General features: G+C 33.8%; 1 protein-coding gene across 2 annotated transcripts; it reads right to left on the bottom strand.

Moving 5' to 3' along the window:
- Positions 1-4744: 4744 nt before the first annotated feature.
- On the bottom strand, positions 4745-20627 carry LOC137387119 (membrane-spanning 4-domains subfamily A member 12-like). Of its 2 annotated transcripts, none has more exons than XM_068073426.1 (7): positions 20608-20627; positions 12065-12259; positions 11397-11526; positions 9491-9547; positions 8882-9016; positions 7819-8080; positions 4745-5147 (listed from the first exon to the last, which is right to left on the bottom strand). In XM_068073426.1, exons 2-7 carry the CDS (start codon positions 12229-12231, stop codon positions 5011-5013), a joined length of 888 nt encoding a protein of 295 aa, XP_067929527.1. In that variant the 5' UTR covers positions 12232-12259; positions 20608-20627; the 3' UTR covers positions 4745-5010. The 2 variants fall into 2 exon arrangements, with proteins under 2 accessions (XP_067929527.1, XP_067929526.1); XM_068073425.1 differs by lacking the exon at positions 20608-20627 and adding an exon at positions 20290-20419.
- Positions 20628-24379: the final 3752 nt, after the last annotated feature.

Raw genomic sequence — 24379 nt, 5'->3', positions numbered from 1 at the left:
CCACCTAAGGTAGCTTATAAAAACTAGTTCTGACGGTGTGTTTATCTACTAGAAAACAAATATACATTACCAAACTTTGTCGTGTTTTGACAGAAGCACGCCATTACTACATATATGATAAGGGTTTTCCGATAGCACCTGATCTGTTTGTCATAAACTTATGCTACAGGAAATTTTATATTGAGCCTTATATTGACCTTTCATTTCACATGATAACATCCCGTGTCAAAAAATAACCACGCCAAATTGATTACGTTGTCAAAATTAAGGGATTTCAACCAATAAGGCTATTTTTCCTAAACTGTTCGTTTTTGAGCTTTTAAGAGCATTTAATCACATTTCCACATATTTGGAACCAACAACACAGCAGAGTAAGACATGGTAAACTTTTTGATATCAAATAGCAGTAAAGTAAATTTTATTGCAAGGCAGTCTTTAAGCCACATGTAATAGAGAGAAAATGTGACAGTTGAGATTTTATTCTCATGACTCAGAGACTCGACTAAAGTTTTATTGAACGGATCGCATTATCAAGTTGATATTCTTAATAAAAGTAGTTTGTTTTCAACAAAATCATTGAAATCTTTAGCATTTATTAGTTGTTATAGCTTCATCTTCATTGACCTCATGATTTAAAATATTTCTTGGTGTTACTCAGACTTTTGTACAATGCTTCTATCTTAATAATGTTCAGTAATAAATATATAATAAATTATATGTATGTATATACATGTAATATAAGTAATAAATAAATAGTAATAATAAATCTAGTAATAAGCATAATTATAAGTGATTGTTGATACATTTTCAACTACCATATCATCTTAGTTAGCTATTTGGATTATTGATGTTTAGGTTCATTACTTCTATCTTCCTAGCATTCAGTAACATTCTATTATTTCAAACAGAGGACTGGTTTTGAAAAGAGCCACCTGCAGTACACCAGAATTGTGAACGGTCTTTAGCAGTGGTACAATAAAAAGCAGTATATAAAGTCTTATCGTTTATCTGGGTCACCGTTTTCAACAGTTTTGTGATTATTTGGAGAGGACAGACAAAATCCTGGTTCTAACTCGGCAACTTCAGGATACCAAATCATTAGTTAAACAATTTACTTAAACAAAACACTTTACTAAAACAATTAAGTTCTAATTAAACCAATAATCATTCAATTTTATGATTGATCTATCAAGTTTTAATCAATTGAAAATTTCATCAAATCAGATGTGACTGTCTGCACATAATTAAGCTTCGAGTCTGTTCCTAGCCATAATGTCACTTGACGGTTGTACTTGGGCATAAACTGTTCTTATGGCAAGCTAGCATATACTGAATTGTAATAGCTTTTTAATGTCCTCTTACCTATACTTGGGCTTGATAATTTGTACATTTTCACTTTGTTTCCGAAAATATAACAGAATAGAAACCAAGTGCCATGCGTGAGCTTTAAACTCTTGGAAGCTAAATTGTTAACCGAGGGTGTGTAAGCATAGTGTTAATCCTGTCTTGTATAAAAAGAAATATACCTATTTTCCTAACCCTTGTAACACAAGTTGGAAAGCTCAGAATTGATGTTGTTTTATTATCATCTAGTTTGTTTAGCTATAACAGGCTTACTTCTTCAAAAGTTTAGACCTTAATTTGGATTGGCTGCTGCTTCCAATTCATATTATGCGTGTACGAATGTGCATTATACAAATGAGTAAGACTCAATAATTCTCTCACATTATTCATTTTGTCATAATAATATCATTAAAATTTGAAGGTTTTCCTTTTACTGTAGTTATACTTAAAGTGTATTATGACTGATGGCTGACCACTGCTATTCTGTATTTTAGTTACCAAAACTCTGTTTCTCTCTTATGACTTGTCTATGTGGAAAAATCATGAAACTTTCCATATATTGATTTTCTTTGAGCTCCTTTGTGTTGCCCTCAACCAAACCTTTTAGAGCCTCCCATTTTAATTTGATGTCGATGTTGTATTAGTTCTTACTTGATAACACAATACAGTATTATCTTGAGATATGGCTTAATGTAATCCGGGAGTAAGCACGCATGCTAATTCATGTGTATCTTGAAGCAAATTATTTTACATAAAATGAATAAAACCAAATCAGTATGTTCCCATTCTCTGAAAAAAACGCTCAAAAACTGGATAATAAAATGGGAAACTTGATTCTAATTGTAATAATTTAACAGCTATGCTGACTGAGTAACAGATACATTTATAGTGGTTAATCTGAAATAAAATATTATTGTGCATACAATATAATAGGTATATGTATATAAAATATATATATGTATGTAAAATATTATGAAAAATACTGATGAAGTTCTTACCTTTGAGACAATTGGTAATGGCTAACAGTGTTGTGAGAGAGACTTGACAGCACCTTTAGTACACTACACTTTTGTGACACTAAGTAACACCAGATTTAAAATTAAATTAGCTTAGCATTCTATACACATAATTAAAAAAGTTTTAATCTTACATAACACTAAACCTTTCCTAATTTCGCTTTCCATTTTTCCAATTGTCGTTTTTTGGCTAGGCTCCTTTTACGTCTTCAATAGACTAAAATGTTACCTTGTTACCTTACATGTAATTGAGAACTAGCTCAAACTAGTTACAGAGCAGCACTATGTTCACATAATATTTTAAAATCACTGTTCAAGAGGTGCTTCTGAACTACTTTTGTTTTGCAAAATAGCTAAAAAATACCTCCTCCTTTCTGGCTTTCCATTCATTAAAACTTTATGTATCAGTTGATCTATAACTAGCTAGTATATACATATCTATTAGTGGACTGATATCAAAGTGACAGATCTCCCACTCCTTTTAGCTATACTTGTATTCTGCTATGAAAGGGGCAGTAAATGAATGCAAAGATTTGCTGTGAAATAATCAATACTTTACCCATAACCTAATCAAGAGCTAAGATCCTTATAGAGCTAAGAGCTAAAAGCTAAGATGACCTTTCATAAAATAGATAATTTTCCTAGTTGTAGTTTATGAGAATGTTTTACTGCACCCTAAAAGTGGTTTTAGTTAAAATATAAATCATCTAGTTATAAGCAATTACTCAACTACTTGGCAGGGTAACTTACTGCAATGCTAAGCATTGTCGTCTCTAGCTTTACTTATGTGAATAGCTACAAATTATTAAAACTCATAAATGATAATTATTTTTACATTGGTTAAATTGTATGGTTATTTACTAATAATTATATTGCAATTCATGTTTTAACACTTCAATGATGTGCTAAAACAAGATGACCGCTTAAATCAAGATGGCTTCCTCGCTCATCTGGCTCGTCACAAATACCTCTTTGGTTTTTACATTTCTGAGCTGTGCTGGCAGTTGGTTTACCTTGTAAAATGCTTAGTAAGTCACAACTGCCAGCAGACTGTGGCTATTGCTTTCCTCTATTTAATCTCGTGAAACTTTGGAGACTTTTTTCGGAGTCCATCCTTGCTCAGTGGATTTGTCCGGCTGGCCGGTACACCTGTTAAAAGTGATGAGGGCCTTTAGGCAACCAGTTGCAACACTACAATGTTTCTTTCATTCAGAAATTTCTGGTTTAGGCAGTCAAGTCAGACTTGTCTCTGTCCTCCGTAGTTCTAGCACTAAAAGAAGTTAACCGATATTGTCTCATTGGCGCTGCGCCAATTGTTTTGCAGCTGTCGGACCCTCTTTGTTAGCTACTGCACCCAGAGTGCAAAATGGCTAATAAATCGGCTAAGAATTGGCAACATCTGGCTAGCTGGCTTTCCTTCCAGGTACCTGACGGGTAGTTATTGCTACTTTTCAATTTTAATGTGGATAAACTTTGTGACAGTTCACATTGTGTTAGTCAACATGGAAGTGGATGCAGTCAATCGGTACCATTACACACCGGGGTTGATCTCATGGCTGCAAAATATTTCATTTAAATTGTTGGCCGGGAGGGGGCTCCAGCAGACTGCTGTAGGCATCTCAGACCGATTGTTCCACTCTGGCTGATTCTCTTAGTGCTGGCCAGTTGCTAGTTAGCCGTGCTCTCGGCCCGACTCGTCAATCTTTTTCTCCGCCCAGTAGGATACTGTCGTCTCTTTTTTTACCTAGCTTGTCTGCTCAGTCTTTTTGCTGGCATGAAGGTACTGTAGCCGGCCGGTTAGCTGAGTCTTTGGCCAGGTTAGAGTTGGCTAGCATCATCTACATTGTTTCAAGATTATACTAATTAATTTAATCATCAAATCCTTCAAAGTCTTTTTTACAATTGACTTTTTAATGTCAGGAGTACATGGAGCTGTAGCTAGAAACAGGCAAAGTGAGTATTTTATTAATATTGCCTGTATGTTAGAACTGTCACTTTATTAGATTTACAGAATATCCTATAAGCTTGAGGTAACATTGGTTACAGCTCAAATGAAAAAAGAATGTAAACGGGAATGTTTGTGCTTGCACGAAAGGCTGCCGGTCTAGTGCGAGCGTCTTCTGCTTTCTAGATTTTATTGTATATATGTTGATCTATATGTTGCTCATTAATTATTCTGAATAGAAAATATTTTGAACATTTAGACCAAATTGCTTCAAAATGAAACAAAGCAACTAAATATTTTGGATAATTAAATAATGTATTGGTTGGAAGTTGCCTGATCATGTGGAGTGAACAAACAACTCTCGTACCATTTTTAAAAACTTCTTGTGTTATTAATGCAGTAAGAAGTTGTCTGCTCATAAACAGTGTTAACAAACATATCAAGGTAATGTGTCATATATTTGTGATTGTTCCCATTGTTAGTGAATAGAGAAAAACACAGTGAAATTAGCGGAAAAACAGTGAATTTAGGGGAAAAACAGTGAAATAGTTGAAAAAACATGTATGTATAAAAATATGGATTTCTTACCAGCAGACACAATGATGTACACACTGGTTAATATTCAGTGACAATGTTTTACTGTTGCTAATATTTGAATATAACATTTCTGATAGCCTTTAAAATAGCTATATCTTACTAAACCAATTATTTAGGATTGTTGGGGTAGTTGGCAGGTTGGAAATTCTGGTGAGGAGTTGTCTGTCCAATATCATAGTATGCAGGAGGTTGCTGTGGCTGAGAACTATAACCAACCGGTGGCTGCTGATGTACCAGTGTTGGAGCTAAAACGGAATAGTGGTTTATTATACTGGGAAGGCAAGGATGAAATTAGTAGTTCTCTCTCCTTATCAAAGACGAGTTTCATGATGTGTCAATGATAATAAAACAGTTACACCTTAATAACTACAACTTTTAAACAGTTCACTGTACACCTAAAGGGTTATGTTCTAATTTAGCTATGGTAATTCTCGAACAGGATAAAAGTAGTGTCAAAATCAACTCCTCATTTTCTATGTTTACTAATCATGTACCAGAAAATAAATTAATTTTTGAATGCAATAATCTACTCTTAAATAATGTACATAACCAGTATATATAACTGGTGTCATAGCAACTTCATCACTTTTGTTATATGAGCCCTATTTTGTAAAGCATTGATCTTTTTTATAATCTGGAATATTGCACAATTGTTTCATGGCAAAAAGTCAACTCTCGTAGGCAATGGAAATTTTTTTTGGACCTCCCTTCCCAAATCTGAGCTGTGTTGATGGGGGTAAATTAGTCAAATTAACGCTGCAAGTAGCATGAATATATACATACAAAAGGTGCTATCTGGCTTGATCGGGTATTAAAGCACATAAATTACATAATTTTTTTTATTATATATTTCAATACATCAGAGTCTGCGCTTTCGAATGAGCCTATATTCAATACACAAAGAATAATAGAGCTATGAAAAACGGGGTGTCAAAAGTACGGCCTGCAAAAAAACACTTGGTTTAGGTACTCAAAATGTGACGTCATATTTCTCATTTAGCCTTAGGTCTTCGATCCCTTTCGCTGCCATTGAGGCTGCGTTTTTCTGTGATAATCGGTGCTGTTAAACCCGGAGAGCGCTAATAATGACTAAGACTTTAGATAATCAACAATGCCCGCGATCGTGCTAACGCCCGACCAATACAAACACATGTTCTGGGTTGATTAATTATGCTTCAATAAATGTACTGTCGTTGATAAAAGTATAAAAGGTTTAATCACTTCGATTAAATTATGACCTGCGGTTGCGTGGCCCTAGGACTAAATTTCAATCGCATTTTCGAGATCACGCAATGCTTGAAATTAATTAGTCTCAGTCGTCACCCTCAACATCACATTAAAGTTAAAGAGCTAGTGCATAATTGAAATAGTATTGAAATATGCAATAAAAAATTATGTAATTTATGTGCTTTAAAAATCTGTTTGAGAGTAGAGATAATGAAAGTTGCCTGCTACTCTCTATTAGCCTAGCACATTGCTAATGGAATACTTGAGTAAGCTTACTAATAAGAGCTGCGGCCTTTATGGAGCTATACCAATACTTAAGGTCATGACTGAAAACGCTAGCCTATTTGCTTCCATATACCGACATATATCGTTTGGCTAATTGATCAAGCTCTGTGGCTTAGTTAGTAAGGCATTGGACAGGTGAATGGGAGAGTCCAATATCAAATCTCTTGTTTTGCAAGTGTTTTATTCTATGATAATAAAATAGCTATAGTTGAGCAGACCAACTTTGAGATATATATATATATATATATATAGATATATATGTATATGTACTATATATATATATATATATATACACGTATATATATACACGTATATATATACACGTGTATATATACACGTGTATATATACACGTGTATAAATACACGTGTATATATACACGTGTATATATACACGTGTATATATACACGTGTATATATACACGTGTATAAATACACGTGTATATATACACGTGTATATATACACGTGTATTTATACACGTGTATATATACACGTGTATATATACACGTGTATATATACACGTGTATTTATACACGTGTATATATACACATGTATATATACACATGTATATATACACATGCATATATACACATATATATGTATATATATGGGAATATATACGCATGTATATATATGTGTATATATACGTGTGTATATATACGTGTGTATAAATACGTGTGTATATATACACATGCATATATACACGTGTATATATACACGTGTATATATACACGTGTATATATACACGTGTATATATACACGTGTATATATACACGTGTATATATACACGTGTATATATACACGTGTATAAATACACGTGTATATATACATGTGTATATATACACGTGTAAATATACACGTGTATATATACACGTGTATATATACATGTGTATATATACATGTGTATATATACATGTGTATATATACACACATATTTATACACACGTATATATACACACGTATATATACACACGTATATATACACATATATATACATGCGTATATATTCCCATATATATACATATATATGTGTATATATGCATGTGTATATATACATGTGTATATATACATGTGTATATATATATATACACACGTATATATACACACGTATATATACACATGTATATATACACACGTATATATACACACGTATATATACACATGTATATATACACACGTATATATACATGCATATTTATTCCCATATATATATATATATCTATATATATATATATATATATACATATGGGAATATTATATATCACTGTATATATATTTATACTGATTTGAGACATATATATATATATATATATATTTCATGCTAATTACATCTTATATAATTATACTCCATGCTACTTACACTTCATGCTACATAAGTATAATGATTTTAGACTCCAAACCGTTACCTGTTGGAACTTGACCAGCTGTTGTGACTTGATAGCCACCCATGTTGACTTGATAAGCTGGAACTGTTCCGGGGTAAACCACATACTGCTGTTGAGTTTGGAGAGCAGGGGCAGCGTACTGCACATAATGGTTTGAGCGAGTTGGAAGGCAGCAACTACAGACAGCTCCACAACAGAGTACGGCACTCCATATCGTGATCACCAACTCCGCAAGAGAGATCAGAACCAAAAGGATGTTCAAGGCCAAAGCAGCCTTTGTTGCCTGCAAACAAGTTTAGCATGTTCTACTTTGAAAACGGGATTGTCAAATATATTTTTAACAAATTAGTGTAAAAGCCAGCCATTTTTTAATGATTCATACAAAGAGCATTAACTGTTCTTGTTAACTGTGCAAAGTAAATTTAGTAATGGATTGTTTTAAAAGTGTTTTAACTGCAAAAAATTTGTGAACTTCACTTTCAAGCCTTCCATACCAATTATTGGCGCCTGCGAAAATCCAAAAAGTAGAGTAAAAATGCCTGCTGCAGCTACATTGTGCAGCTTTTGAAGTTTTATGCTTTGGTTGAAAAACTTCGCAAGTCACAAAATATACCGGTAATACACACTAAAGTTGATATATTTATGCCTATTGTTAAGGTTACTGTGAGAAATTAAAATAAAGTAGGTCTTAAGTAATCTTTGACAACCTCAAGTATTCATGTCTGATACAATTGATGATTCCAACTTTGTCCCACTTTGCTTGGTAGTGGTGGATTTGCGGCTACCGCATTAGCCATATTTTGTTTGTCTATTTCTCTACGCTAGGTCATCAGTGATAGTACCATCATAACATACTTCTATGTCAGCTTTTATTGCACAAAAGAATTTGGATAGCTTTTAACTATAACTTGGCTGATTATGAATAATAGATAAAAAGTTTATTAGGTACTTGATAAACTGGCAACTTCCTTGAACACCTCACAATATCGGTTACTGAGGGGTAGTATTTACTAATACTGGTTAACTTTAGCTCTATCCCTAGTGAGAAACACATTTAATTGTTACTTGAAAGATTGACACTTACTGAGCAAGATATGTAGTAGTAGTAACCTCCACAGCGAGCAGAAGCATTAAGACCAACACCAGTGGAAGCCATCGAAATCAGTGGTAAAAAGAATAAAGCGGAGCTGATGATGTTAAGAACCATAGTGGAAGTGATCTAAAATCAAACAAAGTTATATATGCAAATAAAAATATCTTTACTATATCTAATTTCCACCATTGCAACACATAAAACAATTCTAAAATAACAAAATACTTTGAACTGAATAGACTAAATTGACAACTTATATCTGCTGTTTCTGTCTGACCTACTGGAGAGAAAAAGAAAAGGGAGCTAGTGTATTTAGACGCAGTAAACCTCATGTATTTTGATTTAGTTTGCACTAAAACCATAACATGTCTTCATTTTAATACATTATAAAGTTTTGCTGTTAATGTCAGAATTCATATTAAGATAATGTATCTGTATTAACTACCGCAGTCTGATTTAGCTTTCTAATTGATATTGTATAAAACCATACAGGTTCATTTAGCTCAGTCATATTGAATATGATTGTTATAATATGACATATCTATAGTCTAACCTCACATCACATCCAGGCACACTACCCCTTGTTGGAACATTACTTACCCAGCCTCCAGTGTTGTGCTTGACAGCACCGAGCCCAATTCCTCCAACCAGAACAAACTGTAAATAAAGTCAATGTTAGAAAATGTGTTACTAAATGTTCCTTTTTAATTTACAGCTTCACAGTTTTGCAAGCTGGAATAACATCAACCAATGTTAGCATATTTTCATATTTATTTGAAATTGTTTATATTTAGGGCATCAGATCTGTCATGTAACCTAGCTCCATGTGTGGCTGAAGGTGCACACACTAACTCATTATCTTTAGTATTAAACCAACAGTAGTTAAAACTTCCGTGAAATTGTTCTTCAGGTAGTTGATTTCATATAAAAACAAATCTGTTACTTAAAACTATTCTTGCTTTCTGTCACTACCGCTAGTCAGAGATTAACACACCATTGCACTAATGAGACCAGAACTGCTACTTATTGCATCACCAACATACCGGTGTGTCATAACATGTCAGTATAGACTGTTTTAACAAGAAAACAATGTTTAACACCTGTTCATATTGCTACAAAAGTTACAGCTGTATTTTGTTAAACCTGTTGTGACAAAACAGGCTTTATGACCTGGTAGTCTATGTGATATGGTAGTCTATGTGATATGATAGACTATGTGATATGATATACTATGATATATGGTAGACTATGCGATATAGTACACTATGCGATATGGTAAAGTATGTGACACGGTAGACTATGTGATATGGTAGACTTTGTGATATGGTAGACTATGTGATATGGTAGACTATATGATATGGTAGACTGTGTGATATGGGAGACTATGTGACATGATAGACTATGTGACATGGTATACTATGTGAAATGATAGACTATGTGGTATGGTAGACTATGTGGTATGGTAGACTATGCTATATGGTAGACTATATGATATGGTAGACTGTGTGATATGGGAGACTATGTGACATGATAGACTATGTGATATGGTATACTATGTGAAATGGTATACTATGTGATATGATAGACTATGTGGTATGGTAGACTATGTTATATGGTATACTATGTGATATGGTAGATTGTGTGACACAGTAAGCTGTGTGACACAGTAAGCTATGTGACACAGTAAGCTATTTGACACAGTACGCTATGTTACACAGTACGCTATGTGACACAGCAAGCTATGTGACACAACAAGCTATGTGACACAGTAGGCTATGCGACACAGTTCTTTCTCATGTATTTAGCTATCAATCTTTATTTCAGCTGCTCAGGCTGACGCTGATTGTTTCTGACTTTTTGACAAATAGACTAGTAAATAATATGCTAATACTAACTAATAACTTGTAGACTCATAGATTGGTTCATTGAATAGATTGAGCTTGCCTAATGTAACCTCAAACCAGAAACCTAGATTTTCTGCTAACAACAGAATCACTTAAAAATCTGTTCCATTACTGACTGCTACGAACTAGCTTACTAACTAAAGCTATAATAAAATTACCATTGTCTACATATGTATACATGTATGTGTATTTGTTGTGTTTTCACTGTAATGTTCTTTATTCCAGTACTGAGTTTACAATGAATTGGTAAAACACATCCCAAGTAAATATGAATAGAGAGCTGTTATAGCAAAAGTATTATCCTTGAATTATACCTTAATCAAGTAAATTTATTATGTAATTATTCTATAAACAACCAGCTATGTATAATATTATAATGACATAGTAAATTACATTCACAATGTAATGCATTGATTGTCCATTGTAGTCTCCTAACAGTATCCCAAGTTTGTTTTAATTTTTTGTGTTTGGCAAAATAACTGCTTTTTCATTTTTATACTCAACATGATTGTGTTGTTTTTATGGTTAGCATCATGAAAAAACCATTCTTGTAGATATGAATATTGTAAAAATCATCATGGTTCATAAATAGGCCTACTCACGTAGACTCCACTCCAAATGCCATAACCAATGACAGAAATCCAGGCATTATATGTGCTGAGTTCAACAGGTATGAGAATGATTCCGAATAAAATACAAAATGCTCCCATTACTACTTGAGTGACTGACAACCTGTAAAGAAACATTTGTTCTTAGATCGTCAAAACAGAAACCTCTGCAATCCATGAGCATTGAATTATGCGTATCCTGTAACATATTTTTGCAAGTGAACAATAAATTATTTTTTAAACTGTAGCAATTAAACTACCAACTATTTGAGATAATTGTAATCATTTTATTTCAAGCTTTACACTTTTTTGCCTTCGGCAGATTTCTTCAAATTATTTTCTTTATTCTCTTTTATTTTATGTTGTTCAAGCAGAAATTGAAAAAAGGTGAGAATCATACTGTCTGCATTTTTTTCTGCAAAACCAGATATGACACTTTATAGATGCTCAGTAAAATTCATATTATTTATTTCTTGTTATTTGTTGGCTAGCATTAGCTATTAACTTTAGATATCCTAAACCACAAAATTATTTTATCAAAATGGACAGAAAGATATTTAAAAAATCACTTATTTTTGTTATATCTTATATCTGATGCTTTTACTAATCACCCACCGGGATATAACTTTGTATTAAATTAAACTACCAAACAATCTGCTCACCCCTTCAACTGTTTTAGGGCTGCTGCCTTCAGTTTATAACCTTCTCCTGGAGGATTCTGTGTTACAACTGTAACACCAGGTTGTGCAGCATACTGTGGCTGTAGGGACTGTTGTGGTGGTTGCTGTAGTGGTTGTTGTGGCTGCTGCATTTGCGGTGGATGCTCCATTGTGATCGTTAAAGGTCCAGAAGTAACACTGGTAAAGTAAAATAGCATTAAACTCAGTGCTTTATTTGTGTTTTTGTCTATTTCCTTTTTGCTATTACTTGCTGTTTTTATTCTTTTTCCTATTTTGATAACATACATGTAGTAGCACACCATAAAACTCGAATTTTCATTTAAGCATTGCACTGAGATAAAACTACAGTTAGTGTTGTGCTATTTTAAAAAACACAGAGGCATTTTAGTTAAATTAGTAAAGAGACAGAACTACCTTCAACTTGCAAAAAGTTTAAAAAGCTGGCTAGCTACTTGGTTAGTAAAGTTCAGATCAATTCTTTTTAAAGTAAAATATGCTAATTTATTATAGTATTTTATATAAAGTTTTTGAGAATGTCAAGTAGAAAAAGTCTTACACAACATCTATATATATGTATAGATGTGTAACACAATACAATGTATGTTTTATTGTACCCAAATCATCCTTGGCTGCGGGAATCACAATTGTTGTTATATGCAAGCACATTTCAAATGTTTTTTTCCACAATGGAGATATATGTTTCTAAATGGAGATCCAAACATTAATAAACAGTACCATCCACTTGTGCTTACAGGTGTGAGGAAACAATTTTTTACCAATATGTATACACAAAAAATCAATATTAACTTTTGGTCACCCTGACTGAGATTTAACAAATATATTTAGGAAAAAGAGGTTGATTAGTCATTTTCACTAACAATCAGTTTGTTCAGTGTCAGTCACTGATTCTGATGTTATCTAATTTTATATATGGGTAAACTATCATATTATGTTTACTTATCTTGTATTGGGATACACTATCTTCAAAGAATTAACAACTTTTTAATGCATGAAACTGGGTTGTATCTCAATGCATCATCTCAATATGACCCGATTTTCTTTTCATTTGGTGCACGGCGAGTCAACGGCTTTTTTGTCATGAAACAACCAATGAACCAAAACAGCTTAAGTATCTATACGTGTTGTTTGCAGTTCTATAAGTTGAGCTATTTAAATATTGAAAAACTGATTAGTAATACTGAAGCTTAGGCAACAAATGAAAAGCTTTCTAGCATGCGCCGTTTACTTATCTGATGAACATATAGAATTTTTTTTAAACCAACCATCGCTAGTTGAATAATCACAATAAGGGTTCAGTTGTGTTGTCTGTTGTGGTACTAGCCAAATATTAATAATATATTATAATAATGATATAGTATAACAAACACTAAATAGATCAAAGGTAAACATGATCAAAGTTTAGTTAGCTGTAAATCACTCTTTACTATCAGAACTTAATCACGGCAAATCGTATTTTCAGTACAACGAAGCAACAATGCAAAAGCACCATTTGCTGTTAATCAATAACCAAAATTTCTTTGCCAACGTTCCTTAATAGCTACTGTGAGCCATAGACCTATTAACTATACTAGACTGGGCAATCCAATGCATCACGGCTCAGCATTGTGTCCTACTTAAATAGCCACCATAGATATAGTAAATGGGTTTACTATATCTATGATAGCCACATTCTTCACGACGTAACGTCAACGCTTTGTTCACTTGCAGCTGGTCAGGCAAGTGAGTCATCATTGTTTACATTGAAAAAATGACAGAGACAGCTTTGTTGCTACATGTAATTTGACATAACTACTAAAGTACACAAGATATTGGTTTAAAATTTTAGATGCAAAGCTTATACACTATGCATTTCCTACCCTGCAAATTTGTAAACATAAAGTAGAATATTTCATATGTAAAGTGCCAGTAAAAATGTATATTGATCTATTCAAAAAATATTGCAAAATTATCAATGTTGCCCAATGCTATGGGCTAACATGTCAGATAGCTAGGTGTACAAATTGATTTCAAAGGCATACGCACTGGCACATCGTACACTGATTGCAGTCTGCCATGAATATAAATGTTGGGTCTTAGGTGTTATGCAAACAGCATCAGAAAATAGGTTTATGTTCACTTTGTTGCTTTGTTCACTTTGCCTAGTCCAGGCCATAGTTTTAAGTAGGAAGCCATGGAGAGTGGAGCAACTACCAGCACTAGAAATGATTCGAAGATAAATTTTGCTCCAATTGTTATCAAGTGTGGTTGTGAGAGGTACCTAGACATGAAGAGCAAGAAATCTTGCGGATTTTTCCGAGATATGCATACAAATAATAGCTTTTTCCAAAATTTTTTCTTATATTTCATTGCTGGCACTAATATTGGAAAAGTTGCTTCGCACAAAGAGGTGCCAACCGCGAAGTAGGCGGAATGTTGCCCATTTCATGAAGTTTTTCATCACCATGGCAGGTGGACATAGGCTAGTAAATGAGTATGGTGATGGCTGTGCTATATTTAGAAGTGTAGTTAAACCCAACGAAAAGATTTTTACTTTATGATGGTCTCATAATAGGATTATGAATATATGAGTTATGAGTTATGATACACAGAATATGATTATGAGTATAAGAATGCAATTATTTACTGATTATTTTGCAGGACAAGAGTAAAAATTTTTGCTGTGCATTTGGTTGTTCTAATACTCCAGCAAAAGACAGTTAACTCAGTTTCCACACCTTTCCATCGGAAGAAAAACACCGAGACATATGTAACAAGTAGATAGACGTCGTGAAACGTAAGGACTGGATGCCTTCCAAATACTCTGCGCGGCAGTGATCTCCTGCATACCTCCTGGTCTGACGATGGCTGCCATACTAAAACCAACTGCTGTACCAAGGGTATTTGACTCTCTGCCAAAATATTTACAACTGACTCAATTAAAGCAAAGCTGACTGTTATGCCGACCAACACTATCTAAATCATCTCCACCAGACCGAGATGAGCCAGTCCTGGAACCTTCACTTTGCTATGAAGAGCCAACAGCCGCCAAGCAATCTGAAAAGATCATTCCCGACCCTCTACATAACCGTACCTCGTGCCTTGGAATAGGGAATTAAATTTTTCAAACATTTAGCGAGGCCAAGTATCTATTTCTGTACAAGCTTGGACAGGAGCATATAGAAACACTGCCCTCAAAGATTCGGGCCAAGGGAGGTTTCAACAATAATCCAGATGTCTGTAGCTTCAAATCTGCACTGAAAGCTTGACTAGTGAAAACAGACATCACACCTAGCACGAGTGCTAACTGTCTTGATTGTGATAACTCAGATGGCTCCTGCTCCCTACTTCTCTCATCTAAACGAAGAAAAATTCATGTAGAAAGTGACGATAACTTCCATGATTATTTGGAATCAAGCAAACGGCTGGAAATCGATCTGTCAAAATCTGTCTCGGACATAGTGGAGTACATCGGTAGATAAATACAACCAATTCCTCCAAATTTTCTACAAAACAAGAGATCTGGCACACATTGCAGCCTTGCTGCATGTGCTAAACTGCATGACTGCCCATATTGTGGTACATGATTTAGGTATGTACATGTATTTTGGCATTAGCTACTTTCACTTATTGTTAGTGTATAGAACAGATATACAGGCAGCAGAGTGGCTTGAAATAATACTGCAGCAAATCAGTGAGATGTAGGTAAATTTATTTTACGGTTGATACATATACTTTTTATAATAATATTAACATATGATTTTTATTTAGCAGGTTATGTGGTACGGAGCTTAAAACTCAATTGCAATGATTGCACCAGCTTTATAGCCTTCTGTCCAGATTTATGTACCAGAGATGATGCGATACTAATCAGTGTAAAATATGGAGGTGGTCTGTTTACACCTCATCCTGTCATCACAAAGATATGTCTAGGCTCAGAACAGATCATATGGCATTGTGTCAACTTACAAGGAATCACTGCAGACATACACAAGCTGGTAGTCACGAAGACTCTTTCATTGGTTTTACAAAGCAATTTGCATCAGGAATTTCCATGCTCAAGTCACAGCGCAGCGTTAATTAAAACTATCACATCCAGATATGTCAGAATTAGAATTCAACATGAGGCTACAAAGGTAGCAGCTAACAAGAGTAATCTTAGATCAAAGCTCAGCCGACTGGTCATCTTTAGTCATGTGTAGCCTGTCACAATATGTATAGAAAAGTGTACCATTTGTCGTTTGTTTTCTACGATTTTTCTGATGCTGTTTGCATAACACCTAAGACCCAACATTTATGTTCATGGCAACTGCGATCAGTGTACCATTTACCAGTGTGTATGCATTTGAAATCAGTTTGTACACCTAGCTATCGGACATGTTAGCCCATAGCATAGGGCAACATTGTTAATTTTGCAATATTTTTTGAATAGATCAATATACATTTTTACTGGCACTTTACATATGAAATATTCTACTTTATGTTTACAAATTTGCAGGGTAGGAAATGCATAGTGTATAAGCTTTGCATCTAAAATTTTAAACCAATATCTTGTGTATTTTAGTAGTTATGTCAAATTACATGTAGCAACAAAGCTGTCTCTGCCATTCTATCAATGTAAACAATGATGACTCACTTGCCTGACCAGCTGCAAGTGAACAAAGCGTTGACGTTACGTCGCGAAGAATGTGGCTATTTATGTAGGACACCGTGGCTTTGCATTGCCCAGTCTAGTATAGTTAATAGGTCTATGCTGTGAGCATACTGCGCTAAGAGTATGTCTGTAGTCAGCAGGCCTGCTAGTTTTTAGTGAACAGATTTCTTATCACTGCTTACGCTTGTAACATAAATATTGTAACTTCCACACTTGTATTATTTTGTATTATCAATTTGCCATCCCAATATTTAGCTTTACATACCATATACGTTGTATTCTGGTAGCTAAATTCGTTGCTTTATATCTTTTGCTAGGTGGCATAGTAGCGTATAAAATTTAATTTTAAGACCAACAAGTGACAAAAAATTGAAAATATTTAATAGTATAAGACATTTTCAACCCTCACCTATCACTTTCAACCTAGACAACCTCGTCCTTAAACAACCATTACTTTCAACAATGACAATTTTAATCATCCATCATTTGCTTATATAAATTCTGCATATTTACTTAATTTATTATTTATTTTATATTTATTTAATTTAAAAAGTTTGTATTGTTGTATCTGCTCATTAGAAATTAAGTCAAAATATGTTTGACTGTTATAATATCACTAAATATCTCATTCAAATTGGGTTTATTTTTTTCCGCATAAATTTTTAGCCGTTTTGCCCATTTTTCCCTCTTTGCAAATAAATTTCTAACCTGTCAATTTAGGCTCAGTGTTTGTTGGAACATAGACAAAAAAATCACTATCATTCAAAAGTTAAGCAAATGCAACAGGCACTATATTTTGGCTGCCATAAAAAAACTTGATCAAATAAAGCTCATGACTTATGAAGCCAACTTTAGATGAACCTAAAAATCAACTCTCTTCTTTAAAAGCTAGTATGAACTTTTGGTTTTTAAAATGAACTTTTAAATTATACAACAGGATAAACTCTAAGCTTTAGGAGCTCAGTAAAAATGAATATTTCCTAACTGATAGAAATTTGTCACACTTAGCATTTTCTTTATTTCTATTAAAACTGTGAGATTGAGACCAGTTTTATCAGTACAGTCCATGTATTTTATCAGACTACCTGAATGTAGTGTGAGTTTCCTTAAGAGCAAGACACAAGTGAGGCTTGTACCAAAAATCACCAACACTGAGGATTTTTCTTACTAGCTATAGGGGCTTTAGAATCATTGATGAACTATTTTCATTATAAATGTCCGGAGAATTTCCAAAGAGTTAATCACGCTTGACTAAATGTTATTTGCAGAGGGTAATTTCACGCTTGTCTTAACGTAGGCCTTAATAGCTTTTTGCTTTGTTTAATGCTTTTAATGCTTTTAAGTGTTTAATGCTAATAATTAATATTGCTCATGCCTACCATAAAGAAAGACATAAAATGAATTCAAAGGCGTGAGGGCACCCATAGAAAAAAGCTCAAAATTCTTTTACCAACTTTTCTATTGTGAATGTGCCAACATTACATGCATATGTGACATAATAAGTCTTTTCAAAGTCACTGTCACTGGGTCAGTTAGTAAGAAATTGTATGAATACAAAAAGGCTTTCCGCAGCAAGGCACAAGACAAACACTCATGTTGGCTATCAAATATCCCATGTTAATAGAAATATATCCTAATTGAGAGTTTGCAGAGTTTACTCTTATAGCATTTTTAATTGGTAATAACAAAGGCTAAAGTTCAGCTATTTAGTCACATTTGTAAAGAACTACCAGAGTTTACTTAAATAAACTCATTGTAAATGTTGCAAATATCTTTTTCCATGCCTAGTATTGTTAGCACAATTTCAAAATAAGTGCAGCTTTCTCTGCGTTTAAGCAGTCACTTGTGATGTTGCCTTTCATATTTGGCTACGAACGTATTTAAAATGTGTTCAGTAAAATCTGCAACAAGCTTTATCTTAGTAAAAAAAATTTAAAATAATAAACTTACTTAAACTTAATTGCATGTACATATTTTTTGTCGGTAGTATCTGCAAAAGGGTTATTCATAAAACATTTTCGTAATTTGAAAAACATTTGATTTATTTTAAGGAAAATGTACAAATAAACACGGATGTACACAAGCAAACTAGCCTTGCATTTATCTAATACTACCAAATGTTCGGAGTTGCGCGGGTATTAAAAATAATCCTTTAAACAGTGACAGGTAATGTAGTTGTATGCTACTTGTCAGTAGCCTGGCAGATTACCATTGGCTAATTTTAGTACCCTAATAACCTACTGCCAAAGTTACTAATAAGAGCAAGCATGAAATGACGTTGCACCACACATATAGCGGTATGCGTATTTTCACCCGCATAGCGCCATAGGCCTATATTGCCTAATGAATCCATAAATCTCACGTAATGCAATTAGTAAGATATTTGCCTGGTGAATGGGAGGCTCCAAGATCAAATCCAGCATGAAACGGATATTTCCTTCCTAAACTTTAACAGCACGCACAAACCAACTTTGAGATTGATATGTATATACTGCTGATTTTTATAGTTTCATTTCTGACCAAATTAATCTGCATGCAAAACATTTAAGCTACTTTTTGTCAGCTAGTTGACCAATTAAAAGGCTTTTACATAGCTAACTGGTTTAGCCTGAACTTAAACAGTTGAGCCTCCCATTATCCAGTTAAAGGAAGTTGCATACAGGTGATGGCATTTAAACTGAAAGCTACTCTGAAAGCCTCCAATACCTTAGAACAAGCTCTAAATACAGCCAGGAATAAAATATTAGACTCTCCATAAAAATTGATTGCTGTTTGACGCACCGAGCTGCTGCCCTGATAACTTAATATTAGGACTAGCTCAAACTAGTTAAAGTTGTCTGTGATGAGAGGCACTTAACATTTGAACTAATAGTTAGCCATTTGGAATAATACAACAGGTAAATCACTTCATATTTTTGACTTACATAAAGTATATTTGGAGTAAGTAACTTTTAATGACAGGTCTCTTGCTACTTTAAACTCACAGTTTAAGAACGCTATTTTTAAGTCACTCTGGTGTTTTGCAAAATTGCTAGGAAAACCACCACTCTCTATCTGGTATTCAATCTATTTTAACTTTATATAGGTGTCCCTTTAACTTGCTAGCTAATGCATAGAGCTTGTTTACTTGTCTGCAATCAAAGTGGCAGATCCTGAATATCTGTTATCTCTGCTTGGACACTTGACTGAGTAGTGAATGAATATAGGCTAACTATTGACTTTGAAATGAGCAACACTTGATCTGAGATCTAATTATTGCTTGTTGATCACATGTTGTTTACGGAAATGTTTTGGTAAAAAAAGTAAGGAAGCATGAGTCATCTGTAGCACTGTCTGTGTAAAACAATTTTTAGTTTGAACAACCGCAATTTGTAATCATCTTTTGCAACAATTAAACTATAATACACATGAAAATATAACCTAAGATGTATCGAAACCTGAAGGGTGGTATTATCACTTTGGTTTTCATCATCCAAACTAGATTGGAGGATGGAAAAGAAATGAGAGATTGCTATCGAACGGTAGTAAGTCTCAAAAGAGCTTGGAACTTACTAACCTCCAATAGCAATCTTTTAGTACCGCCTGACACCTAGTTTGTGTGTATTGTGCTATAATTCCAACTTTGTTGCCAACCGGAAACAGTGTTATCGATACAGAGACAATGAATCCCATGTCACAGCTTTTGCTGGTGCTGGCCACAGTATGGACGCAGGTAAATATGCAAACAGATAGGTTTTTCTGAAGCTGTGTGTAAGTCTTTCAACATAGAATATGCATAAATCTAATTGAAAATGCCATTCAGCACACACTGAGTTATCAAAGCTCACTCAGTGTTTGATTTACAAGCACTAAAAGAAACCTACAATACACTAACCAGTAGCTTTAAGTCTTTATAAACTTGATGCAAATGTAAGTAAACATTAACTAGCTAACTAGTACACACAGCTGCTTTAGTTGGCTGAAATAAAATTGGCATACACTCACCTCTCTTGGTTGTATTTAGATCTCTCGCTATGGCTGAGTAGCAATGAATGGAACGATTTGCTATGAAATAATCAATACTCCAGACGTCATCTTTTCATTATAAGCTCATTGCACGTAGTTTCATGCTTGACTGCCCTAGCTGTATTGAATTGTGAATAACCACTTGTTTTGTTGGAGCTTGTTTGTATTCCCTCTCTGAAAAGCGCTATTACTGATGCTGAGATAAATTCCAGTTAACCTTTTACTGGATGAAAAGCCCTGCTAGTTGTATGGGGATGTTTTAATGTGCCTTAAAAGTGTTATAGTGAAAAAAAAACTCTAAGAAACAGTTTCTTATCTGCTTATTGAGCAACTTAGTCTGATGTTCAACACTGTCATTTGTAGCACAACCTACAGAAAAGACTACACTCACCAAATTAGGAGACAACCTATAAATATTGTACCCTGCTTCATATAAATACCTGTCACCTGCTAAGAAATATTTTTCTTAAGGATCAATTATAATATCTGGGGTCAAGGCCAATTCTTCTTGGGCGGAAAATTATATCATCTCCATGGGAAACCTCGACATTCACTCTCCTTTCAGTCAGACAAAGTATGGTATCTCATTTTTACACTTTTACCAGTATCAAGAGGTAATAGTATCGTCATATTCAAAGTTTTGAGGTATATCTTTTGGTGGAACAGTAACCTTTTTTAACCCTTTCACTACCGTAGATGCATTTATGCGTTTTTTTTATGATCGACTGCCGTAGACGCATTTTTGCGACTTTCCCAGCAGTTGCGCAGTAACTTAATTTTATTATTTGTTGACAATATAACCAACGATCTTTAGGATTTTTATAGCAGGCCTATGGACAGAGTTTTACAAAAATTTCTCTAAAAAATTAGCGTAAAATAATGAAGCAGTTTTAAATGTTTGTTTGGGAATTTCCAACTTAAAAACGAACAGTTTTTGTGTAAATTTTGTAAGTACCTCCCGAATTAAAAAACATATAATTGCTTGCGTTAATGACATTATAGCTAATTCAGATTCAGATTTTTGTGATTACACAGATAATTAAAGTAGCAGCACTGACTCTGATGGTGATGAAAGTAATAGTTTTGTAAGAGTAAGGAACATTGTAGAGGATCGTTCTAGCTTCGCAGCGATCGTAGCTTCACATACATGTAGCTTTAGCAATGCACAAAGTATAGATACATTGAATTTTTGGCATAGCACTATTTTTCAACAAGTTAGCAAAATAAAATAAATAACAAAAGTGTTCTAGATAGAGTTTGAAGTTAAAAAGATTGTATACGTATCATGAAGCACAATCGTCAATTTTCAGTAAAATGGCTGGCAGTAGCTAAATTTGTACATGGATGGTAGAGAAAGGGTTAAACACATAGTTTTATGCAAGAATTGTTATGATTAATTTGACATATTCAAGATTTTTATTTTGTGTTCTCAGTTCGTATTAATTGCATTGTTACCAAATCATCCTTTATTGTAATCGTAGAAAAACCGACTTAATGTATGTAGCTATTACTTGCTAACTATTTCACATTTATATCTGAACCCTTTTATAGTTGTTTTACATTTTGTAATTTATTTGACCTGCACAAAACATTTTCCTCATGATATGAGGTTTGAAAGTTACACTTGTTTGGGAAAGTTTGAAAACCTTTACTGTAGTTTTTATTTTCTCTGTTAATTTATTTTAATTACACCAAACACTTTTCTCATGATATTTAGTTTGAAAGTTAGAATGGCAAATGTTGTTATATGTTAAATACAATTAAATTTTCTGTCTAAGGGCTTTTTTATTACTCGGGCAACGCCGAGTAGTACAGCTAGTCCTACCATAAAAAAGACATAGAAGGAATTCAAAGGCCTTTGGGCCCACATAGGAAACCGCTCAAAAACTATTCTATCGACTTGTCTATTGCGAATGTGCAGCGTTAGTTGTGTGTACAGCATAATAAACCCTTTCAAAGTTGTTGACAATAGGTTGGTCAGCGATAAATTACATAAATTCAAACAACCTTCAGCAGTGAGTCACAAAACAGACACTCATGTTGGCTATTAAATATCGCATGCCAATAGAAATACATATTTACTCTGAGTTTGTAGTGTTTACTTTCAATCAGCGTTTACTCTGTAATAAAATATACTAAAGTCGTGCTATTTAATTTATTTTTTGCTATTTAATTTCAATTTAGTTTTAATTAATAGTTTGTAGAAAACTAGCAATAATAAGCTATGCTGATGTTATTCAAACAAACCTACTCTATGCATTGTGAGCACTGTATGTCACACCTAATAATGTTAATACCAAATGTTGTATTACGGTGTTGTACTATCGTATGTTGTATTACCACAGTAAATGTTTTATGCGACACTGCTTTTCAGAAACGCCAATGAAATTTCTTAAAACTCTCTAAATGTGTATTATGCCCAGACTTGATAAGAAAAAATTTAAATGACAATTATGCCTAAATTTGATAAGATACTTTTTGGACGTTACTATCTGTTCAAAGGGAAATCTTTCAATTCGTTGTTAGTTAAAGAATTTTTTTGTCTTTCGGTAATCAATATATAAACACAAACCATTACTCATGTGTAAACTGTGTTATTTTTATCTAATGTAATAAGCTACATGTGATCGGTTTTTTTCTGCTCAATTTTATCCATCACACAAAAAGTTTGAGCTAACGTCTGCCAACTATTTGACCGATTAGGACGCTTTTGGAATGCTACTAAAATTATTAAAGGGCAGACTCTAGTTACGTTACAAATGTGTGTTGCATAATACATTACATAATACAATTTAAACCACAAAACTCTTGATTTATAAATCACAATGAACAAAATCAGAAAATATAGATCATCATACTACTAAAACAGTTCTAGTGTCCGTAAAAGCCTCCATATCTTTTTGAGGCCGCTTGTCTCTAATAGGCCCGGTATTGCCAACTACAGTATTTTCTTTGCCATGATCTTTGTCAATTTAAGCATCTGTATCTACAGAATTATTGTAGTTTTTACAGATGTTGAAATTGTCAAAATCAAATTCTACTTCTACAGCATTGTCACTTGTCACTCTACTACTGCTGGTATTCTTGCTATTTACAATCAGCTAACCTTATGTCTGCAATGTGCCTGTTTGTGCCATCGACCTCTAAGACTAGATTAGATACCAACCTAGTTACTGCTTTTTTTTCTATAAATTAGTACATTTAGCATGCACTGGCTAACCATACAATGTGTCACCCACTTTGTATGGGTTTCTTAACACTCCCTGTGCAACTTTTGTGGCTTTGCAACAGTGCCAAGATTTCTTGCTGTTAAGGAGTATACCATGTGTGAAGATACAACACCTTGCCTGTTTAGCGTATTACTGTACCAAAACACTATTCCCTTAACATCGTTGCCTAGACTAGCAGCTATCCTTTTAATTGTCTTATAGTTACATTTGACAATGCCATTACCAGATGGCTTGTAAAAGCAACATAGCGAATGTTTTACGTTCCACGTCTTTAGCATGCTAGACATCTGCACGCTTTTAAAACATGGATTATTGTCAAAAATCAACTCTAGTAGAGGACTCTGCTTCTCAAATATGCATACTAAATTTGCTATTACAGAATTAGCTGTCTCATCTGTAAGTTTTAGCTAT

Source organism: Watersipora subatra, chromosome 2 (genome assembly GCF_963576615.1).
Source record: "Watersipora subatra chromosome 2, tzWatSuba1.1, whole genome shotgun sequence".
Lineage (NCBI taxonomy): Eukaryota > Metazoa > Bryozoa > Gymnolaemata > Cheilostomatida > Watersiporidae > Watersipora > Watersipora subatra.
Note: the sequence above shows the minus strand (reverse complement) of the source record. Positions and strands in the feature narration are given on the sequence as shown.

Coding starts and splice junctions, on each gene's coding strand:
- LOC137387119 (XM_068073425.1), bottom strand. CDS start 20,405: ATGGGATTCATTGTCTCTGTATCGATAACACTGTTTCCGGTTGGCAAC. Junction 9,548..11,396: donor GCATTTGGAGTGGAGTCTAC/GTGAGTAGGCCT, acceptor CTTTATTTACAG/TTTGTTCTGGTTGGAGGAAT. Junction 8,081..8,881: donor ACTACTACATATCTTGCTCA/GTAAGTGTCAAT, acceptor ACTTGTTTGCAG/GCAACAAAGGCTGCTTTGGC.